At 40.9% G+C, this 20,029-nt stretch overlaps 1 protein-coding gene across 2 annotated transcripts; it reads right to left on the bottom strand.

Moving 5' to 3' along the window:
* Positions 1-217: 217 nt before the first annotated feature.
* PTHLH (parathyroid hormone like hormone) lies at positions 218-11,827 on the bottom strand. Of its 2 annotated transcripts, none has more exons than XM_037846896.1 (4): positions 11,581-11,827; positions 10,925-11,047; positions 4,783-5,205; positions 218-665 (listed from the first exon to the last, which is right to left on the bottom strand). In XM_037846896.1, exons 2-4 carry the CDS (start codon positions 11,026-11,028, stop codon positions 656-658), a joined length of 537 nt encoding a protein of 178 aa, XP_037702824.1. In that variant the 5' UTR covers positions 11,029-11,047; positions 11,581-11,827; the 3' UTR covers positions 218-655. The 2 variants fall into 2 exon arrangements, with proteins under 2 accessions (XP_037702824.1, XP_037702823.1); XM_037846895.1 differs by lacking the exon at positions 218-665 and adding an exon at positions 3,494-3,577.
* Positions 11,828-20,029: the final 8,202 nt, after the last annotated feature.

Below are 20,029 nucleotides of genomic sequence, written 5' to 3'. Positions count from 1 at the left end.
AGTGAAATACTGGAACAAAATACATTCTAAGCAATTTTTAACTAAAAGCTAATATGAAATGTTGGAATATGTACCAATATAAACATATTAAGCTTAAGACCATTTTCAAAAGTAGTTAAAAGAAAATTACATCTTGTTTCTTCTACTAGAAATCTTAAAGGATATAATTTACCCTTGGAGTCATGATGTTAATTAGATTATATTTTATTAGACATTCTTTACAAATTTGAAATACTGCTATTTTTACATGCACAAGGGAGAATCAGTTTGGATAATTATGTTTAGGCATTCATTAAAATCACCCACAAAATAGAGACACGTTATTGTGTCATTTATCAACATACTTGATATGTATATCTAAAGTGCATTATGTTACAAAAAATTTAGAAATTCAGCAGCACCAAGATACATTTACAAAATAAATACATCAGTTGACAAAATAAATTATGGTAAATGTGATAATAATAATTGGATTAGCCTTGGCAGAAAAAAATATTCACAATGACCAATGTGCAGTTTCATAGAGCAATGGGGGAGACAGTTTTATTCCAATGCATTTACAGTATTTACAGACAATAAATATTTCTAATACTTTCCATATATTCACTAATACAGAATCCTCCAATATGTTCTCTGAAGGCCTCTGCTGAAAATTTCAGTGCCTCCTGCAAAGAGAAAGATTGGAAAAAAGAGGAGAAAAACTGGTTAATTCTCTTTACAAATGAAGAGCCATAAAATTAAGAGTATAATTTAAGGAACATGAAATTACAGTGTGAAAGAGATTCAGGGGATTTCTTGAAACTATCTCCTAGAGAAGGTGCCCATGGGATCTACAGGACTTTCCAGAACCTCTGCAGCAGGCAGTCATAGCCCCAGGAAAGGATCACCGTGGTGCAGAAAGCAAAGGTGCCTGCATTTCTAATTATGCTCTGTCAGAAAAAAGGAGATCTTGTAAGAATTTTCAAAGAGCAGCCAGCTGGTGCATTTGGGAAGAGAAGGGACAAATTTGAGAGTTTGGAAATAGGGCTTGGGTGGGCAATCCATCACCAACTAACACTTGGCTTTGACCAGTGACACATGACAAGGGTGGGGGGCGGGATTCAAAGGTAACTTACTCTGTTCAGGTTCTCATTGGCCAGTCCCTTGCTAAGATAACAGAGGGTAGTGAGGGTAGTGAAAGTGTGTGCCTTTTGCAAAATGTTGGAGGGAAGAATAATTAAACAGTATGTTTGGCTGATGATATGGTGATAAATGTTTTATCTTTAGCTGCCCCTAAACACCAACGAATGAAACTATTATTGTATTTTAGTTTTGGAAGCCAAAACTAAGAACTATTTGTCTTTAGTTCACTCTGCTGGTTGTTTGAATGGATATTAATTTAGGAATTGAGAAAGCCTTTTTTTAAATTGGAGAATAAGAAAAGATTGATTAAAAATATAAAATAGTAATTCATCTCACTGTGTTTGTTTTATTAAATAGAATAAGGTACCTCTTGGGAGTGATGCCCTTCCACCTTTCTAAATACTGTATTGGCAGTATTTTAAGATGGGTCAGCAGAGTTTCTATGCTTTTCTCTCCCCCTTGCTCTTCTCTGTGTGTAATCTATTTCAGTGACTATGTATTAGTTCCTAGGGAAACAACTATAGAATGGAATTTGGTTGACTGTGCCATTGCGTGAACTGCCAGAGTTGTGGGCAGAATTTTACATAGCAGACACATATGGGTGTGAGACCCACAGAGGAGCAGATTCTTGACAATTTAGGAGTTTTGTGTGCAGCTTGATGAAAGAAAAGCAAGCTGGGCATTTAGGGTATTTAAAGACTTAAGGAACTGACCTCTTCACCAGTGGTTTTGGTGGGAATGATGAAATAGCTCTTAATGGTGGGGAAAAGAAGACTTTAAGATTAACATTTTAACTGGTAAGTGGATGTAGATGAATTTTATGAATAAAACCAAAAAGATGACAGCAAAAAAATCAAGTTTTTTTTTTCCACTGTAGTGATTTGAAAATGTTTTTGTACTAAACAGTATTTAGCACATGAGTTTGAGTAACACAAACAAGGGGGTAATGGATAGTATTTTGAAAAATTATTTCCTCAGAAGGAAATAAAGAAAAAGAATGAAGTTAAAGGGCCAAGGAAAAGATCTTTTAAGTCTGTTGCACCCTGTCTAGCCAGTTTGCTTGCTATCTTTTCTCTTTTAACAAAGGCACATATTGGAAAAGCAAAGCTAAACATATAATATGACCTAAAAGTGTACGTGTATGTTTATTAGGCGTGTGTGTGTAACAACGCTTTAGAGTCCTAGCTCTTCTAACTACTACACAAGTTTTTGTGTTTCTGAATCAAGATTTACCAAGGGTAAAATATGATGTCAATTAAATGAGTCCTATTGCATATGGACATCTTATTTGCAACATTGAAATTTCCAAAATGTCATTTTCAAAATTTCAAGCTACATATTTCCGACTGAATGGTTCATGTGAGAGGAGACAATTTTAGTTTGGTAATTTGTTTTAAAAGATACTACTTATATTATAATAAAGTTCATGCTTGCCATCACATCAGACCTCTCAGCTAATCATGTAATAATGTCAAGAGGCTAAAAAGAAGGCATTAATAAAAGATAGGTCTCTTGTAAAACTTAAAAATAGTTACTCTGAAAATATTTTATTTGGATTACAAAATTTGCATGTCCCCATATGTTCTCATTAATACACTCCTAAATTTTCCCACTCTTCCCTGCACCTCTCTGTTGGGTTGTATTGGGAGAGTGCCAACATCTATCTGGCTGTAAGCACAGAGTGCTTTCCATGAATGTCCTCACAACCAGGGAGGAGAAAGGAGAAGCATAAACATTCTATTTCTTTTCAGGCCTAGGCCTGGATTTGATTAGGTCATTGGCTAATTTTCACTAGACCTACTTTCACTTAGGGGCAGCTTGGGCATAAGAATTGATAAGTGTTTATTTTCATTATTTATTCCAGATACTTGAGCACTGCAAATTTTAAATGAATAAAATCCATACAGAAGTATTTATACTTCTGTTTTTATAACTCTAGTATATATATAGATAGATAGATACAGATATAAAAGAGCATACAGGAACACATATTTTAGCATTATGTAGGTTCTTGCATTTGTTATAAATATGCACAGATGTACAGTTAGGATAATTATCTTAAAATACAAAGAAGATATGCAGTGTGTCAAGACTTATAGTGTTTGCTACCTATTACAGTCTGTTAGTTATTTGCAGTGAAAATAGATTATTCTCTGTGGTAAAGATTTCTCTAGTTTCATTGCCCATTGATTACTGAAGCTGTACTACTTTTCCAATATAATTGCCATTTTATATGCTATTTAATGATGAGTATTTTTCAGTTAAAGTCAAAGAGAGAAGTGATGGTAAATAGATTGCAACTCTCCTTTTAAACATCACCATGTCATCCTATCTCTACCAGAGTCAGTGGAACGGATTGGAGAAGTATCAGGGGACTCTTTAAATAATGAGGTCGTTAGTTGCATATGAAGCATTCTTGTGTTGTTTCCTCTTTCTTTCAAACCCCATAGAAGTGCTGTACTGAAAATTAAAAAACAGAAAAAGATCCTGTCAGTGGAAATGCCTATATAAAGGAAGCAGTGCCAAGACAGCACTGGCCTAAGAATCAGAAAATAGGGAATTAAATTCCAGATCCAAGGATTAACTAAATATGTTCTTGCTCAGGTCCTTTAACTGTGCAATGCCTTGAATTTCTACTTTACAAAATGAAATTAATATTTGACCTTTCTATTTATCTCCCTATCATCAATCCATGTAGCATTATATAGTATTATGTAAAATAGCATTAAGTTGCAATTTATTGAGTGTTTACTATAGTTACTTAACCCATGTAATCTCAGCTAATCATCATGGAACTCTAGGAGGTTGGTAATTATCTTCTTTTTTCAGAACAGGAAAGTGATTCTTAGAAAGACCAGGTAACTTGCCCAAGTTTAATAAGTTCAGACCCAAGATCTGAACCTCAACTATTTGACTCCAAAGCCTATGAATGTGATCCCTACTTGGATTTGAGAATTGAGGATAAGCAAGTCATATAAACTGGAGGTTTTATTATTATCCTTTCTGTATTACTATCTCTTCCACATTACCCTAGAAAAATATTTCCCTTTTCCTTTGGAAAACAGATGCATGAGAAAAACTTATATGCTTCCCAAGCCAATATTTAAAGATATCCAAAATCCATGATTGTTTTTCATGAACTGGTAGAAACCAGAGTTAAATTTAAAAGTATGAATGGCTCAGAAATGTTTAAGGTTAGACATGGTTCTGCAGTATTTGTCTTTAATATCAAAGGAGAAGCCTTCTACATTCTCTCTTCAAATGAAAAGAAGTAAGAAGTGAAAACTACCAAAAAGTTAGAGTATCAGGGAATAAATACACTTCTCCAGCAAATGAAGAAGATGGTCCCTAGCTTCTGAAGCTTAAATAAGAAATGAAATTATTTAAGTACAGTGGTAAAAAATTGGTGTTGGGGCACAGGGGGTGGGGTGGAAAAAGAGAAATAGGATGTAAAACTGTGTGTGGCAGAGGTGGGAACTGCTTTAAGGCAGACAATATTCTGGGTCATCTTGGTTTTATAAGTTTTTATACTAAAGAGAATTTGATGCAGAGAGTGAAAAGGAGAAAATTCTAGGTTTGTCCCAAGCCAAGGCAGAAGGGAGGTGACAAGACTCAGCCAAGAGCACCAAGGGGAGACTGTGGGGCAGAGAAGCCTGTTACCGTAAATTGAGCTCCAGCGATGTTGTGGAGATGTCAGACATGTGGTCCCCTTCTAGCCCACTCCCAGCTACTCCAGAGTTTAACCAGGCAGATCGAGTTCGCCGTTTTTTCTTTTCCTGTTCCTTGCGCTTCCCAGGTTTGCCTTTCTTTTTCTTCCCGGGAGTCTTCAGTGGCTGCTCTTTGAATGTGTCCAACTTGTTGGTTTCCTGAGTTAGGTATCTGCCCTCATCATCAGACCCAAATCGGGCAGCATGGTTCTTTGTGTTGGGAGCAGGCTTGGAGTTCGGGGAAACCTCCGAGGTAGTTCTGATTTCAGCTGTGTGGATTTCTGCAATCAGATGGTGAAGAAAGAATCGTCTCCGCAAATCTTGAATGGACTTCCCCTTGTCATGGAGGAGCTGATGTTCAGACACAGCTCTTTTGCTGTAAGAAAAAAAAATATCAAGAGGGGAAGAAAACAATTAAACTTTAGTTGTTGGTTGAGACAGTAAAGACATGAGCAAATTCCTTTGGTTTTCTAGTTACTTGAACACAGGGCATGGCTAGAATGGTGGCAAGCTCATGGAGCAAGGAAGGAGTGGAAAATGAAAGGGCAGGGCTGGCAGTGAGGAGGCTCTAGCTCCAAGTCCCAGTTCTGCCTCTCACTAGGTTTGTGATCTTGGTGAGAACATGAGTATTCCTGGGCACCTTGTGTCTCATTTGTTTAAAAAAAAAATGAAGGATCATATTCAGTGCTTTCTGTGTTCCCTCCAAATCTAACTTATTATGACTCAATTATGCTATTGGAAATGGACAGAAACCACTGAGCATTCCTTCACATTTTTCAGAGTTCTGTTGGGGAAGTAAATCTAGAAATCCTAGCTCAGGAAATAAAAAGGATGTCAATTTGTCAATTTTACCTGTATAATCTCCCAACAACCTCCCCTGCCCCAACACACACACACACACACACACACACACACACACACACACACACACACACACACACAGTTCTCCCTTTAAGAAAATAGTAATTCTGAATCTCAAAAATCAGCATAAAGAGTAAAAGCAAGTAAAGGCTGAAGGACAAAGTGATCAGTGAAGCCTATGTAGAAAATTACCTAACAGACTACATTTTAATATGATATAGACAACAGATAACCAAAAACCTACATCTGGAGGCAAACTGTCAGAGAGAAAACACATTTTTCTGTAAAGTAGGGGATGGTCTCCTTAAAATGGGTTTCTTTGTGTGTTTAAATTTAGATAATTCTATTTCTTCTATGCTTCAAGGTGGTGTTTTTTTTTGTTTGTTTGTTTGTTTTTTTTTCAATTTGGAATTTCAGAGGGTATTATCCTTAGTACTTAACTGAGAAATTCACTTATCTGTTTGGTTTCTTTGCTTAAAATATCTCTAGGAACAAATATGAAGTGATTATTCTATTTAAACATCTCTGATGAAATTACAATGATAAAGAATATACTTCTCTATCAATCCTTTTAGAGGACACCCTGACTCTTGCTTAAATGCCCATCCATATATTCTTTTATTTGACGTATACATTATTAAGCATATTTAAGGATTGTGCAGATTAGCCACATCATGCCTGACTCAACTCTACTTCTCCTAACTCCAGTTTCTACTACTGGAATAGCACTCCAAACTGGCTCACGTTCAAAAGTATCTGAGGGTATTTCACAGGGCTATCTCCCATGTATTCTCACTTCTCTGACTCAGTGGTGCCTGGGTTCCTTATTTCTGTATTACCTTCATTTGTAAAACTTCTTTAACTCCTCAGAGAAATGTGACAGTAATAAGTAGCATTATTATCTCCACTTTACAGTTGGGGAAAGTGAGGTTCAGAGAGATTAAACCAGTCACTGTTGGTCACACAATGAGGAGGTGGCAGAACCAGGGCTCCAGAAACTAGGTCTTCTGTTACTAAAACCAGTATTTTTTTTTTTTTTCAACTTCTTCAACCCTTTTTTCTGCTAAAACTGAAGCAGATTATACTTGCAGGGAACAAGAAGGGCAGGGCATAAGGTATTGAGCCAGTGGTGGGAACCACAACATTGGGCAAGTGGACAGTAATCCACCACTTTCCTTGAAGACCAGACTTACTGCTCCCAGCAGTCCATTTTCAGCACCAAAATATGGAACTGAGGTTACTAGAGTTTGGCTATCACAAAGGGAATGAGATACTGTCTAGTTATACTGTGAGTCAAAAAAAGAGAGTAAGAGATGAGACTATAGTCATCATTAGCCAAAATCCCAACTTCCTTCTAGCATTTTAGTATGTGGACTGACTTCAAGCCATGTAGTGTGTTCAAAAAAGACATTACTTAATGGAAAGGAATTTAACAGGAGCCTGGTTTAAATGAACCATGGAGTCTCTCTTCCTTTTTGAAGGTGCCACATGTGACTAGATTAAAATTCACTTACTCTGTGGCAGTATTTAGTATTCTGGAAACTTTTAATAATCTACAAATCTGAGGCTTTGGTACAATGTGCTTGTATCCTCTAATGACATTTTTTAAGAATAAGGCTGATATAATTTCAAATTTCATAGGCATTGCAGTTTAATAAGTATCTTTTCATAAAATATCACATTAAAAAAGTTCTTAACCAGTGATCATTTATAGTGCTGGGGCTTTTATTTCTTTCTCAATTCCTGGCAGATGTCCCTTCCCAACTACATTGCTCTCCAAATTTATAATACAGCCCATTCTATCTTAACTCTCCGCCAAAACTTGTAAGAGTTGGTCTGTTCTAATCAAGCCACCATTGCTCCTGCCCACCCTGCCTGGCAAACGCCTCTGTCATCATGGCCAGCCTGCCCACTGTGAGTCACAGTGCCCTCCTAACTTATGCACTGTACTTTCCCAAGATGGTTCTCATGGGAAATGGAGTAATCATTCTATCCTTCCATTTTATAAAAAGCCGACAGTATGGCATGACTTTGTCCAGTTTAAAATAGCGCATCTCTTGTGAGGTGCGAAGCTTCCTTTATGCCATTGAGGGGTACTTGTTGATAATTAGAAAGCATGCATTTTCTTAAAAGCTAAATTTAGAATACCGTCAGATAATTTACCTAGTATTTCAAAGACTTCCGAATTTAAAATATTGGGGAAAATGTACTGATTGGGAAGCTGCATTGGAGGAGAAGGAGTATAATGGTATCTGTTATCATCAGCAAGCAGTAAGGTCTACAGATCCTTCAATATATTTCCAAAATAAGACAGGACTGACAGGATAAATGGATGGCAGATACAAACTAGATGTACATAGGTGGTTAGTAATAAATTCAATAGAAGAGGTTTTGATTTAGATAACTCTAATATTTATGTTAGAAATATGGCTTCAGTAACAGTCTGTTACTCTATATTACACAGCATCACAGTTCACATGGCATTTATTACATATACCTAAAGCTCCAACGTGGAAAAGTGAGTATGCTGTGCTTTGATTTCCTTTGATTATTGTAAAAGAAATGCAAAAATGTGAGAAAACGTTTAATGCCGATGACTCAATTCAGTCAGAACATAGCTTTTCAGCTTTAAAGAAAAAATACTTTCAAAGGAGTTTTCAAGGAAGAAGATTAAATTTCTTAAGCAACTGTCAAGGAACACACGGAATAAACAAGGTGGTGGAGATTCTTCTTTCAGCACAGGAAGAAGCAGTATGCTTGTGCTGATGCTAGGCTGCTAAGGAAGGACTTTGTGTTTGAGAAGAAAAGTTCTGTGGTACAAAGAAGAGACAGGGTTAGGGTGTTAGAGTTAAGATGACTCACCAGAAGTCCCTACCAACCCAAATGACTCAGTAGAAAGTTATGCTTTTCATTAAATGGAATAGACCCAGTCTGGCTCCCAAGCAAATCAGCCAGTGATGTTTTAGGTTTCTGACTGTACCGGGGTTCCCTCTCTAGCTTAACATAGAGGTAGCCACCTGTGGAAAATCATATCCAACTGAATAGGAAAATCCATAGGCTTCACTTCTCACGTCCAGCTTAGTCAGGCTAAAGCTCCATTAATTAAAGTCTTTTGGATTAGCAAGTCAAAAAGACTCACAACTTCTTATTTCCTCCTTTGCTTGATACAGTAACTGTTACTGTTCTTGTAGTAGTTTCCTCTCCCTTAAAAATTTTGTACTTTCAAAGCAGTTTCCTTAATACTTGGTGTGAAGAGTAACTCGGGAGTTAATGTGGTTTGATTATATGTTAAAATTTCTTTCAAGAAACTAGCTTGATTTAGCGTAATAGTAGACTGTTTTGTCTAGCACACAAAGTTAACTGTTACTTGGCAGCAATGCAGAAATAATGACTTGTTTTTGCTAACTCCATTTGGCTGTAATAATTTGATGAAACATCTTCATCTGCTGATGATTTCAGCCTCTATGAAAAACTATGGCTGTAATGTGATGATCTATTAGCCATTAACTATAAGAATGTTTTGTGGTAGTTTTATGACTGTCTGCTGAGTGTGAGTGTTTAACTGCAATATTATGTTTCACCCACAAACAAAACTATAACCGAGTTTCTGGCTGCTAAATGCTTTCTCATGCATTTTTTTGCAAGGTGCTACAAAGAGTTAAAAATAGCTGTTAGGACAACTTTGCACTATTTTTATGCCATAACTGTGGATTTGATCATGGTTCATTTACTATTTCTCAGAAACAGAAAACAACTACTTTTTAAACAATTTTAAAGAGAAAGTTGGCTCTGTTCCAGGACAGTATTTCTTAGCCAAATAAATAAAACATTTAAATGTGCTTTTAAAAATTTAGTCTTCACCTATATTTATCTATGATTTTAAAAAAAATAGAATTAAATACAAGTCTCAAAATGAGCAAAAAGTCCAGAGGCAATTTTCGGAGATACATCAGTAAAATGTTGATTTGAAGAATACAATTCAGCTTTATCTTCAATACAATGTTCTACACAATTTGCCTGGGTGTGGGGTTCATAATAGATTTTCATTTTGGTGCCAGAGTTCAGACATGTCTAAAGTAATTTCATTTAAGGATTTTCTGCTCTATTAATAATAGACCAACAGCACATGTAAAACAGTTGTCTTTTTGTACACCCTTGAGAATTTACAATGATGCTCTATGGACTTGATGGTAAATATTAGATATTGCTATTTTTATTGTTAGTGTAAAAGTTCTCAATTCCTACTCCAGAGTCAAACTCTTCTCAGTTTTCGAACTTTATAGTTTTCCGAAACATCCTGAAGTGAGTCTGCAGTTTAAAGATTATCCAAAATGGTATTACAATATTAATGAGCTGCTAGGTCCAACAGATCTTTAAGGTAATGTTACTTATTGCTCTAGACCACTTTTTCAGCTTTTCAAATAAAGGGCACCCTGATGTTTCTCTGGTGTGTGTGGATGTATGGGTATCTCCAAGTCAAAATTAAACCTAAAAAAAAACCACCAATTGAGAATACCAAATTACAAGTTTTCAGTCTACAATGCAAATATTTGATGCTAGATTAAAAAACCATTAGCAATAATTCCAAGAAAAAAAAGGCTCCACACCTAAAATTCACTTTGGAATTGAGCACTCTAGTGTTCCTGAACTGTATCAATACTAACATTGGAGTAGTGCCACAGCAAAGTTGTCACTACTTTATTATATAATGTGCCTTCATTATGTAATATGGTCCCATTTATATGCTTAAAATTATGTCATTCATAATAAAATTAGATGTCAGGTTTTTGCTTTTCACACACAAACCGCCACCCACATTCAGTACGTACACAAGCGCATAAAGACATATGTCCCCTAGATTCCTCAGCTTCTTCCTAGTTATCTAAATCTCTTGTATCCCGCAGTTTCAAAACCTTCCCGGGTCCTGAAAGTAACCCTTTTCTTTCACTAGGGGCAGAGGATCTTTGCTTAGAGGAGATTCTGTAAAACGTTCCCTCTTACGGAAACCCACATAAAGCTTGTCTCCTGCCTGTCTGTCCCTGAAGTTCAAGCATTGCTCCCTGCCCATTTGAGGACTCGGGCTCAGTCCCCCGCAGGTAGCCGGATCGCCTAGTTCTCTAACCCGGGCAGGGAACATCAGTAACTGCTGCGAGCCCTGGGCAGCGCCCAGCCTGGCAGCCTCCCTCACTGGCCTCAGCCATCACCCGGCGCCCCCGGGAGGACAGAGCACTTACAGTCGGCGGCCGAGCCCCTCCACCGAGCGCCCGCAGGAGGGCACGGAGTAGCTCAGCAGGAATACCGCGACGCTCCACTGTTGAACCAGCCTCCGCAGCATCATATCCTTTTGATCTCGCGACCTGCAACAGCGTGGAAAAGAGCCCGGTGTCAGTCTGGACTCTCCATCTCCCTGCATTCCCCTTCAACCCCCTTTAGTCAGCTCTCAAATAGCCTCTTCAACATCAAGAGAATCTCCCAAATTGCAAATGAGAAAAACAAAACAAAACACACACTTTCTCTGATGCCTCTCTTAGCACTTACTTATTGAGGAACCAGCTACTCCAGCTGTGCTTTTTCCAAACCACACGGGCGAAAAAGGACCAAAAAAAAAAAAAAAATCAAAGGCACTTCCTCCGAAATAATAGCGAAAATGAAATGGTTTTATATATGCATCAAGGTTGCGTGGTGTTTTTACACGTCTCCGGTAGCAATGTCTAATTAATCAGGCCGGCAGCTCTCCTGGGTTCGGGACGCAGGGCTAACCCCTTCTAAAAGAAGAAAAAGGTCTCCCTTCTTGCCCACCCGAAGTCAGCTGCTTTGCGAATTAGGCCCTCTGGTTCCAGAGCCACTTGTAGCGAGACCCATATATATATATCCATAGCTGTCTATCTACCTCCTCTGGTGGGCTGGTTGTTTCCGGAAAGTTGATTCCACACACCCTGAGAACAAGTTTCAAGTGCGTGCGTCGTCGATCGGGAGGGCCAGGTGGCAGCGGGGGCGGGTCAGTAGCGGCGCGGAGAGGCGGCGGCGGCCCCGCTTCACGGGCGGGGAGGCATGCCGGCCGGGCGGCGCAGGTTGGAGGCGAGGTGAAAGCTGAGCGGAGGAATGTTCACACGCTCCGAGGCAAACCTGCCGGAAAAGTGAGCGAGTCGCAAAGAGGTGGCGCCCTAGGAACGCGCTGGGGGCGAGCGAGGCCGCGGGCTGGCGGGGGGCGGGGGCGGCGACGGGCGGCCCGAGCTAGCGGAGGGGCGCCGGGAACCCGGAATCCGCGCGAGCCGCACCGCCCCCCGCCCCCGTCTTCCCCGGCGCGGCCGCCGGCCCCGCCGCTCTGACCCCGGGGCCGGGGGCGTGGGCGGATCCGCTCGCTCCCGCCCTGCCCCGCCGGCCGCGGATCCCGGAGTCGGGGTCCCGCAGGGTCCACGGACGGGCCCCACCTAGAGTCACAGCAGCCGCGCCGGGGCGGGCGGGCGAGGTGGAGGCCGAGCTGCTGAGCAGGGGAGCGAGCGCGGGCTCTCGGGAGCCTCGGCGGAGAGGTCGCGGGCCGTTGGCCTGTGGCTTTAAGGAGCCCCAAGCTCGCTGGAGAGCACGGAGCGCGTGATGGGAACCCGTTTTCTGGTTCTTTACTGGGACGAGCTGAGCGGGGAGCATCGGCTAGGGACGGGGAGACCTTTCGCTTAGAAGAACAAAAACGGATTTAGACTTCAGATCGGGATAGGATTTCTTGCTGTCTCAGAGAACAGCTGGGGACATCTGGAGCCCGTCCAAGAAAACCCGGGCAGAAGATGAAGACCTCCTTTTGAATTGCGGAGGGGACCGACGCTCCTGGGTCGCGCACACGGTTCTTTTCGCCCACCGACAGCAGTCTCACACACCCTTACTCCAGATACCCTACCCTGTCACCACTTGCCTCCAAACCCCCGGTACATATTCTGGGATGACTGCACCAAACGGTTGCTTCTGCCCACAGATGCAGCGGAACAATCTGTATGCTGCTCTGCCTGGGAGAGGCTAAGAGAAAGCAGGGGGTTCTTCCCAAAGCCGTTGGGCGGGGAGGAAAGACGGCTCTGATTAACTGGGCAGTATCGTTTAGAAAAGGATTGCTGCGGATGTGGAGAGCCACCCAACCGGCTTCTCTATCTTTCCGAAATGAACGCGATGGTTGGGCACCATTCAAGGGATATTTGTCTTCTAGACAGGCAATCCTGATGGTTGATTTCACTACTCCCTGGAAGGCTAGTGTGATTTAGAGATTTGAGATGATTAAGGAAGTCTGACCTTTATCAAGCCGGGCTGAAGATCCACAGATTTTAACATGAATGGGTGAAATAGCGCCCTCTCACCGACCCTCGCTCCTCTGGGCTCCCTCATTTCCCATTAACTACAGTTAATGTTTGATGCTTAGATTTGTTGGAAGCACCCCTTTTCAAAAGCTCCTACCTCCCTCACTTGATTACTTTAAACTCTATACTTGAAAACAACAACAAAAAAACCTGGCTTTCCACCACTAAAAAAAAAATTACAAAAAAAATCTTTGGGAATTTTCACAACTTCTCTTGAACGTTTAAGAATTTCTAAATGTTAGACCTGTTTGCATGGCATGAAAGAACCGGCAGTCAGAAATATCAACCTTTGAACCTCTAACACTTTCTGATTCATAATAAATTCTTTCCACAAAGATGCAGGAGCCTTAATGTAATCTTTAGATCTTAAGGGGGGAAATCTGTAAAAAAGTAAATCACAAACTTTTTAATACTTACAAGATGGTTAACATTAAAATGATAATATTTGCTTCCACAATAAAAAATCCAAAGCTACTTAGCCAAGTTTTAAACTACCCAGGCTTTAAAAGTCAACCCTCTCCCAATAAAAGGTTAAAACAAAATTCACCTTGAAAATATTAAATCACTTATGTTGTAAATAATTTCACTATACTCTCAGAACATTATGAGCTAAAGACTGGATTCAGTAGACTGCTTTGATTTATGTTACTTTTTCTACTTAATTAAACAAAATTGACCCCTTTTTCCCTCCCTCCTTTCTTCCCCCCCCCCCTTTCTTTTTCCCCACACACACTCTTTTCTGGTGTTAATGGCAAAACATCTATCAAATATTTTTAGAATTTCCTCTCCTCCACAAAAAGAAAAAATATAGACACAGGAAAAATAAATAGTCTTTATATACTTGGAATACTGAAGCTTCCTCATAATTTATTACTTCACCTTTTCCTTGATTTACAGTCTTCTCTCTTCCCTTCTGGCCAAAAGAGGGAGATCTCAGCAGTCTCTTCCTGAAATAATTATTTTTTGTTCTTCAAAAAAGTAATATTAAGTCTTAAACGAGTTAAAAACTTCCTGTAAGGAGCTTTTTATGCTTCCACCAAAGGTAATTATTAGAAAGCAGCCACCTCTTCTAAGCTGCCCTATTTATTACTTGCAGTAGAAATTCCCTGAAATTTGCTTTAGTATATATCTAGGATCCCATCTCTTTTGAAAAAAATATTTTCTGACATCATAATCTAGCACCCAATATAGCTGAATAACCTCCATAATAATGCTGAGGACACACACATAACTGCAAATGAGGCACATTAGGAGGTTGCTTTTTTTTTTCTTTTGGTGAGACTGAGGCTTAGGAACAGAGCTGGTGCCAATAGAGAGGCTGAATGTTTGGTTAGGCCTTGCTATCCCAGTAAATGCACCTAGCAAATAGGATGTTTTGAAGGTCTGCCTTTAATCTGAAGTTTTTCCTTATGAAGACAGCTTGGCATTGTGGGATCTACTCCTACACAAATACATAGTCCACAGGCGAGCCTCGGACTTCCATTGTCCAAGCCCCATTGGCAGCTTTTTATCCCAATTTTAAAGAGAGGTTTTCTAAATTTCTAAATGTACTTTTAAATTCATGTTTGAATAACCAGCTGATTTGTATCTCCAGGGATATCTCTTCTTAGAATTTAGAAAAAATAAACTAGTGTTTATGTTCACTTCTTTGTCTTTCTCCCTTCTTGCTTCCTCAGTCAAAACAACAAGGAAACAAACATACAAACCAAAAAAGTACCTGGGCTCAGGAATTTCCTTGTCTTATTCCCAATAGGCATCCAGATTTAACATTTGCCAGTCTGTAGCTCCAAGTGTATTTTTGAAATCCTATGAAACCATGCTGTTTGTCACAACAAACGTTATGTATGAACTTTTTATACTCACATGGATAATTGAATTACAATTTAAAATAAATAATCATTAAAAAGTTCTATGAAACCAAACAACTAAATTCATCCCTTCTCTTCTCCAACCTTTTTCTGTTTACATAGACAAGTTTGCATAAGCAGTTCATGTAATCATTTGATTCCATTCCAGGAGGGCTTTACTAATTTGCCTTGAGAGATGGCTGTTGCCAGCTGAACTCAAGGTAGCAGAAAAGAAAAGGAGATGTAATGCCTTTAAATCCCAAGTGGGGATAGAAAAGAGTGTGTTTCATTATTAAATCTCTTTGTAGTTAGTTGAGAGTAAGACTCAAACAGAAGCATCTCCTCTGGGAAAAGGACTGGCTGCAGACATCTGGAGGAATTGCCTCAGGGAACAGCTCCCAGCTATGCATCAGGCTTACTGGATACCTCCCTTGAAAAAGTGGGCCTCGATGGGTCTTTACCCATCCCTGCTTCATGGGCAAACAGCTTTCCCAGGGACCAGAAGTGAGGCAAATTTCCGGGAGGGGTTCAAGCCAACATGCAATGAAACAATCATTAGGAAATAAGATCTCTAGGGACCAATTCTACAAAATGAGCACTTGTGCACTTTCCAAACTCATAACTATAAAAAACACATCTGCAAAGGAGTTTTCTCAACAGGGATGGGGGTGGGAGGGTGGAAAGAAAGAAAGAAAAAAATGTGTAGTGTCCCAGTCCTGATCTGGACCGTGCCAGCCAGATGTCCTTGGCTGGGCCAGGTCCTTGGCTCTTGGAAGTAGGAAGTTCTGGGTTTGTAGGAGAGCACAGGGAGAGTTCCAAGTCCCACCTGGCTCATCCTACAATCCCTCAACCTGACACCTATCTTGAGCGGTGCCACAGAGGCTTCTTGGCTGCAGCCCAGCTCCACTATGTGTAGACTCGTCCTTTAACTTCCGGCTGGAGCTGCCTGATAGCCTCTGCCCGGGAGAGTCACTGGGAACTGGGAAGCCGTTTACCTAACACCGTTCTCTGCCCCTGTAAATCCGGCCAGTCTGCTCAAGGCAGCACCTGGCCTAGCGTGTCCATGCTCTCAGAAAGGAAGGCATCCAGGCACCCACACTTAGGGCGCTCAATCTACTTCGCTTTGAGCTGGTGATTACGGTGTCTTCCTGCCCTGACTTCCCCCTTCCTGGGGTTCTTGTCCGAAATACGATCCCAGCAGACACTGAGCACGAAAGTTATGCGCGCGCTCTCTGGTCTCCTGGCTTAGGGGTTGCGCGACGGTTGCAGGGGGAGGCTGGTGTCTCTTAAGGCAAGATCCAGGGTCTTGGAAGAGGCGGGCGGGGTTGGGGGGGCCGACGGGACGATCTTTATTAGTCTCCCACCTCCCGCGACTGACTTGGGATGCCGAATGCAGAGATGATCCCCCGGGAAGACCTGGCTTGGCTCACGGGGATCTTAGGCATTCTCGGAACTTCAGAGGCTAGAAGCCCTTTGGTTAGTCTTAGCTACGTTCCCTTCACCCTGGACGGTCCCTCTAAAAATCCTGACTTGCGGTTGCAGCACCGCTCGGTTTTTCCCGGAGCGATGGAATTGCGGCCTTCATGCTCCTCCCCAACCCGGCCCTTTGGCTACATGCTTTCGGACTCCGGGACTGTCCGAGTGCCAGCCTAGTCCGCCTGCTTCCTCAACTGAGCGCCCGCAATCGGCTGCGGGAGAGCGGAAACTATGGGGACATCTGGTTCTGAGGCCAGGGTCCAAGGGAGCGAGTGGATTTCCTCTCCTTCCTTCTCCCTCCTGGTCAATTTATGACTCAAACGTGAGATAAGTCCCAAGCAGACGGTGACGATAAATTCCCAGAGGTTGGTGGAGGGAGAAGAAGAGGGGTAGGGGCAGACAGCCCGCCCCCCCACTTCCAGGTCCAAGGCTGGGTGCGCGTAAGGGTGTGGAGGGACGATGCCCCTCCTCCCAGGGACCCGAGACTCGCCCTCCTCCACCTCACCTCCCCCGCGCCAGTAAAGCTCAGCTGCTGGAGCCCTGGGGCCAGTCTGTTTTATTTCATTTAACACGATCCGTAAAGCCAAGGTTTGGGCGGGCGGAGTGAGGGACGAGGAGAGGAAATGAAGGGACGTGGAACGAAGCCCTCCGTCTGATTCTTAGAATCTGGTGGCACCTTAAAGGACTGATTTGAGGGCAAGGAGAGGGGTATTAACTCCTGAAGTCTGCTCTGTCTATACATAGCTGCTTAGTGGTTGCAGTTGGAGATCGCGAGAGGTGTATACCCTGGAACACATGGCATTTCTCCAAGGCATAATAATCATCCTCGCCGGTGGCTCCTATGGAGTTTGTAAACGGCGCGGAGCTGGCTGGAGGAAGCCAGTGAGCTGTCCATGGTGGTTAAGACTCCTTGACCAGCGTGCTCAGGCTGTCCTAGCGAGGCGCAGACCCCCCACCCCAACCCCATCCCATCCTCAGGGACTGCGGCACCCTTGCGCCGAGCCTCCCAGGGACGGAGTCCATGTGCGCCGGGCACGAGGTTTGGACGTGCTCGTTTGCACAACTCTGGGATGCGCCATCCCACAGAGGCAGAATTCCAGAGATAGACGGAAAAAACTCCCGAGTCCAAACTGGGTTTCCTTTTAGTTCTCTTTCTGAGAGTCTATTTCCTCCTCAGGCAACACTTCGCGTGCTAAATTTCAGATACTTTCGCCCACATCCGCAACCTCCCTCCCCTCCCTCCCCTCCCTTTAAAAAGGTTCTGTTCTTTAAAGCAAAGTTGATCTCGACATGCTTCTCAAGGTTCTTAAAAGCGTCGACGAACTGACCATTGCATTTGTACTGTGTGGTATGCTATGGTAATGACCACAACATCCGCTTTTATGGAGTAGGCAAACTGCTGCTGGGAGATTGTCAAGTGTCTCAAGGATTTCGGTCAGTTCTTTTCCTAGGAATGGAGGGGCCCTTTGTAGTTTATTACTGCTCAGAGGAACAACTTCATTATACACGAGAGCTGGGAACAGCGTGTGCCTGATTGCCACTCTTAAGAAACAAAGAGCCGGTGTGTGTGTGCGTGTGTGTGTGTGTGGGGGGGGGGGGGGGTGTTACATTTTCTGAGACGCGATTCTGCCGGAATCTTGTGACATACTCGTATGAAGAAATGCTTATGAACTTAAGCTCTTAAACACGTTCACGACAAAGGATGCTTTGCCCCCAAATTTTAATTATCACTGCATTTTACGTTTTTATCTTTTAATTTCCCTTGGCAGTCGGTCCCCTACTTATCTCTACTAGAGATTCCCAATCTGCATCTGAATAGCAAATTCCCTTATATAGAAAAAAACTGTGAAATATTCTAAACATTTATAAATCTTATTTGTGTTCTGCATCTTTATTTATGAGGGTATCTGTTTACCATCCTGTGCATAAAGGAACCCTTTGTTTCTGTACAAGACATCAGATTGGAGAACATCAATTTGCTGTTTTTACTCTTTCTTTTTTAAAAGTGTGTGCTTGTAAACAACTTCCAGAATGCCTGATGTAAAATAGAGTATTATGCAATAATTTTTAATAGTTTTCTATCTGTCCCTATCAGTTTCCGGCTCTATAATATATACATTTTTAAAGTGGGAGAAAATGGAATATCTTTGTATATTCTTCTAAAGATATTTTCCCAAGTCAATAAAATTGATATAAAACACTTTACTTTCCCCATCTCTGGATATTTTTAAAAAATTAAATAAGGCTTGCATGTGTACTCAGTTCTTTGAAAAATATATAACAAACCCTGCATAATATTTTATTATTATTTTGCAATTTACAAGTTTAGTTTTGTTCTATGAATTCTTTGGATCAGCCTTCTCCTCTGCATCTCTTCACACTCATTTCTATGAAAGAATAAAGATAAAATGATAGTGAAACATAAAAATAGATTTCATTCTTTTATATTTTATCTGCTCATATAACTTAGACAACTGTTTTGTTTTTTTTTTTTCCCCCTCTCTCTCGGTAACTTAACATTTGCCTCTTTCCCATAGTGATATCAATTGAGAATTTTCCCTTTAAAGTTCAGTCTAATTTCATTCCATTCTTTATTTTTAAAAAAATAGTTTCCCCAGCACGTTGTTTATTAGATTTTTTTAAAGATCTCTTATCCATTTAAATCAATAAATTTATTGAGAAGAGGATTAATTCTTTGCACCAGCAGCTCTGTTAGAGTTGTAAAATTATTTTCTGCTTTCAAAGTCAAGCATTCAATTGGTGTAATTGTCTATGAGCTTTAAAAAAAAGTTCATCAGTCCCTTGTTTGTGTTCTGTTCACATTCCCAATATACCCAGCACTGCCACGAGCCCAGAGTAGGTCCTTTGAAGATACTTGCAGAATAAAACTGAATTGCAGTTCTTTCCACCTGCCTCCTCACTTTTGAGGAATAAGAGCATGTTTTATTATTTTAGATGTGTTTTCCAAAATTCTTGTATAAAGTTCTTTGATCTGTTGCTGGAAATATTTTGTAAAGCATATCTTTTAAAAACTGTGGTGGATTTGGGGGGCATCCTGCATCTTATTAACTCTCAGAAATCTCTCTTTCCCTGTCTAATGCATGGTATACATGCTCCCTTGAAGATATTTTCCCCTCCATTTCATTTGTGCTTCACTTCCCAGAGACTGGTAAATGAGGGGGAAATTGTGGACTTCTGAAGCATCAGAATATATGAGCTCTACTATTTTAAGGGGTATTATGCTATGAAATTTAAACTGACCTTTACAGAATTCTATTGCACTTTGCTCTTTTACTTCTCATCTTGCTAAGCTGTTAATTATATAGACCTGCCAAGGTACATTTAATAGTTTTTAAAAAATAAGCTGCTTTTTGTGGAAAGAATAAAAAAATTTTGTCCTATAAACACAAGTCACATTCTTTGTGAAGCTGTTCTTAATAGGCAAAAATGTGCCTGTCTATAGTAGTTAGATTGTTCTCCAAAAGACCTGTGATGGCCTGTAATGGAGCAGGAAATCAAGTGTGGTTGATATGGTTCCCAAAATCCACATTTTTAAAAGAGTTTCATTGTCGAGGTGCAACAGGATGTACTTTTAAGTCTATAATATGCAGTCTGGACAACACAACCACATATTTCCCTCATCTCACTCCAACCCTGGTGTGGTAAAACCAAGGGGACA

Source organism: Choloepus didactylus, chromosome 8, assembly GCF_015220235.1.
Source record: "Choloepus didactylus isolate mChoDid1 chromosome 8, mChoDid1.pri, whole genome shotgun sequence".
NCBI classification, from domain to species: domain Eukaryota; kingdom Metazoa; phylum Chordata; class Mammalia; order Pilosa; family Megalonychidae; genus Choloepus; species Choloepus didactylus.
The sequence above is the reverse complement of the archived record's forward strand: the minus strand, read 5'-3'. Positions and strand labels throughout refer to the sequence as shown.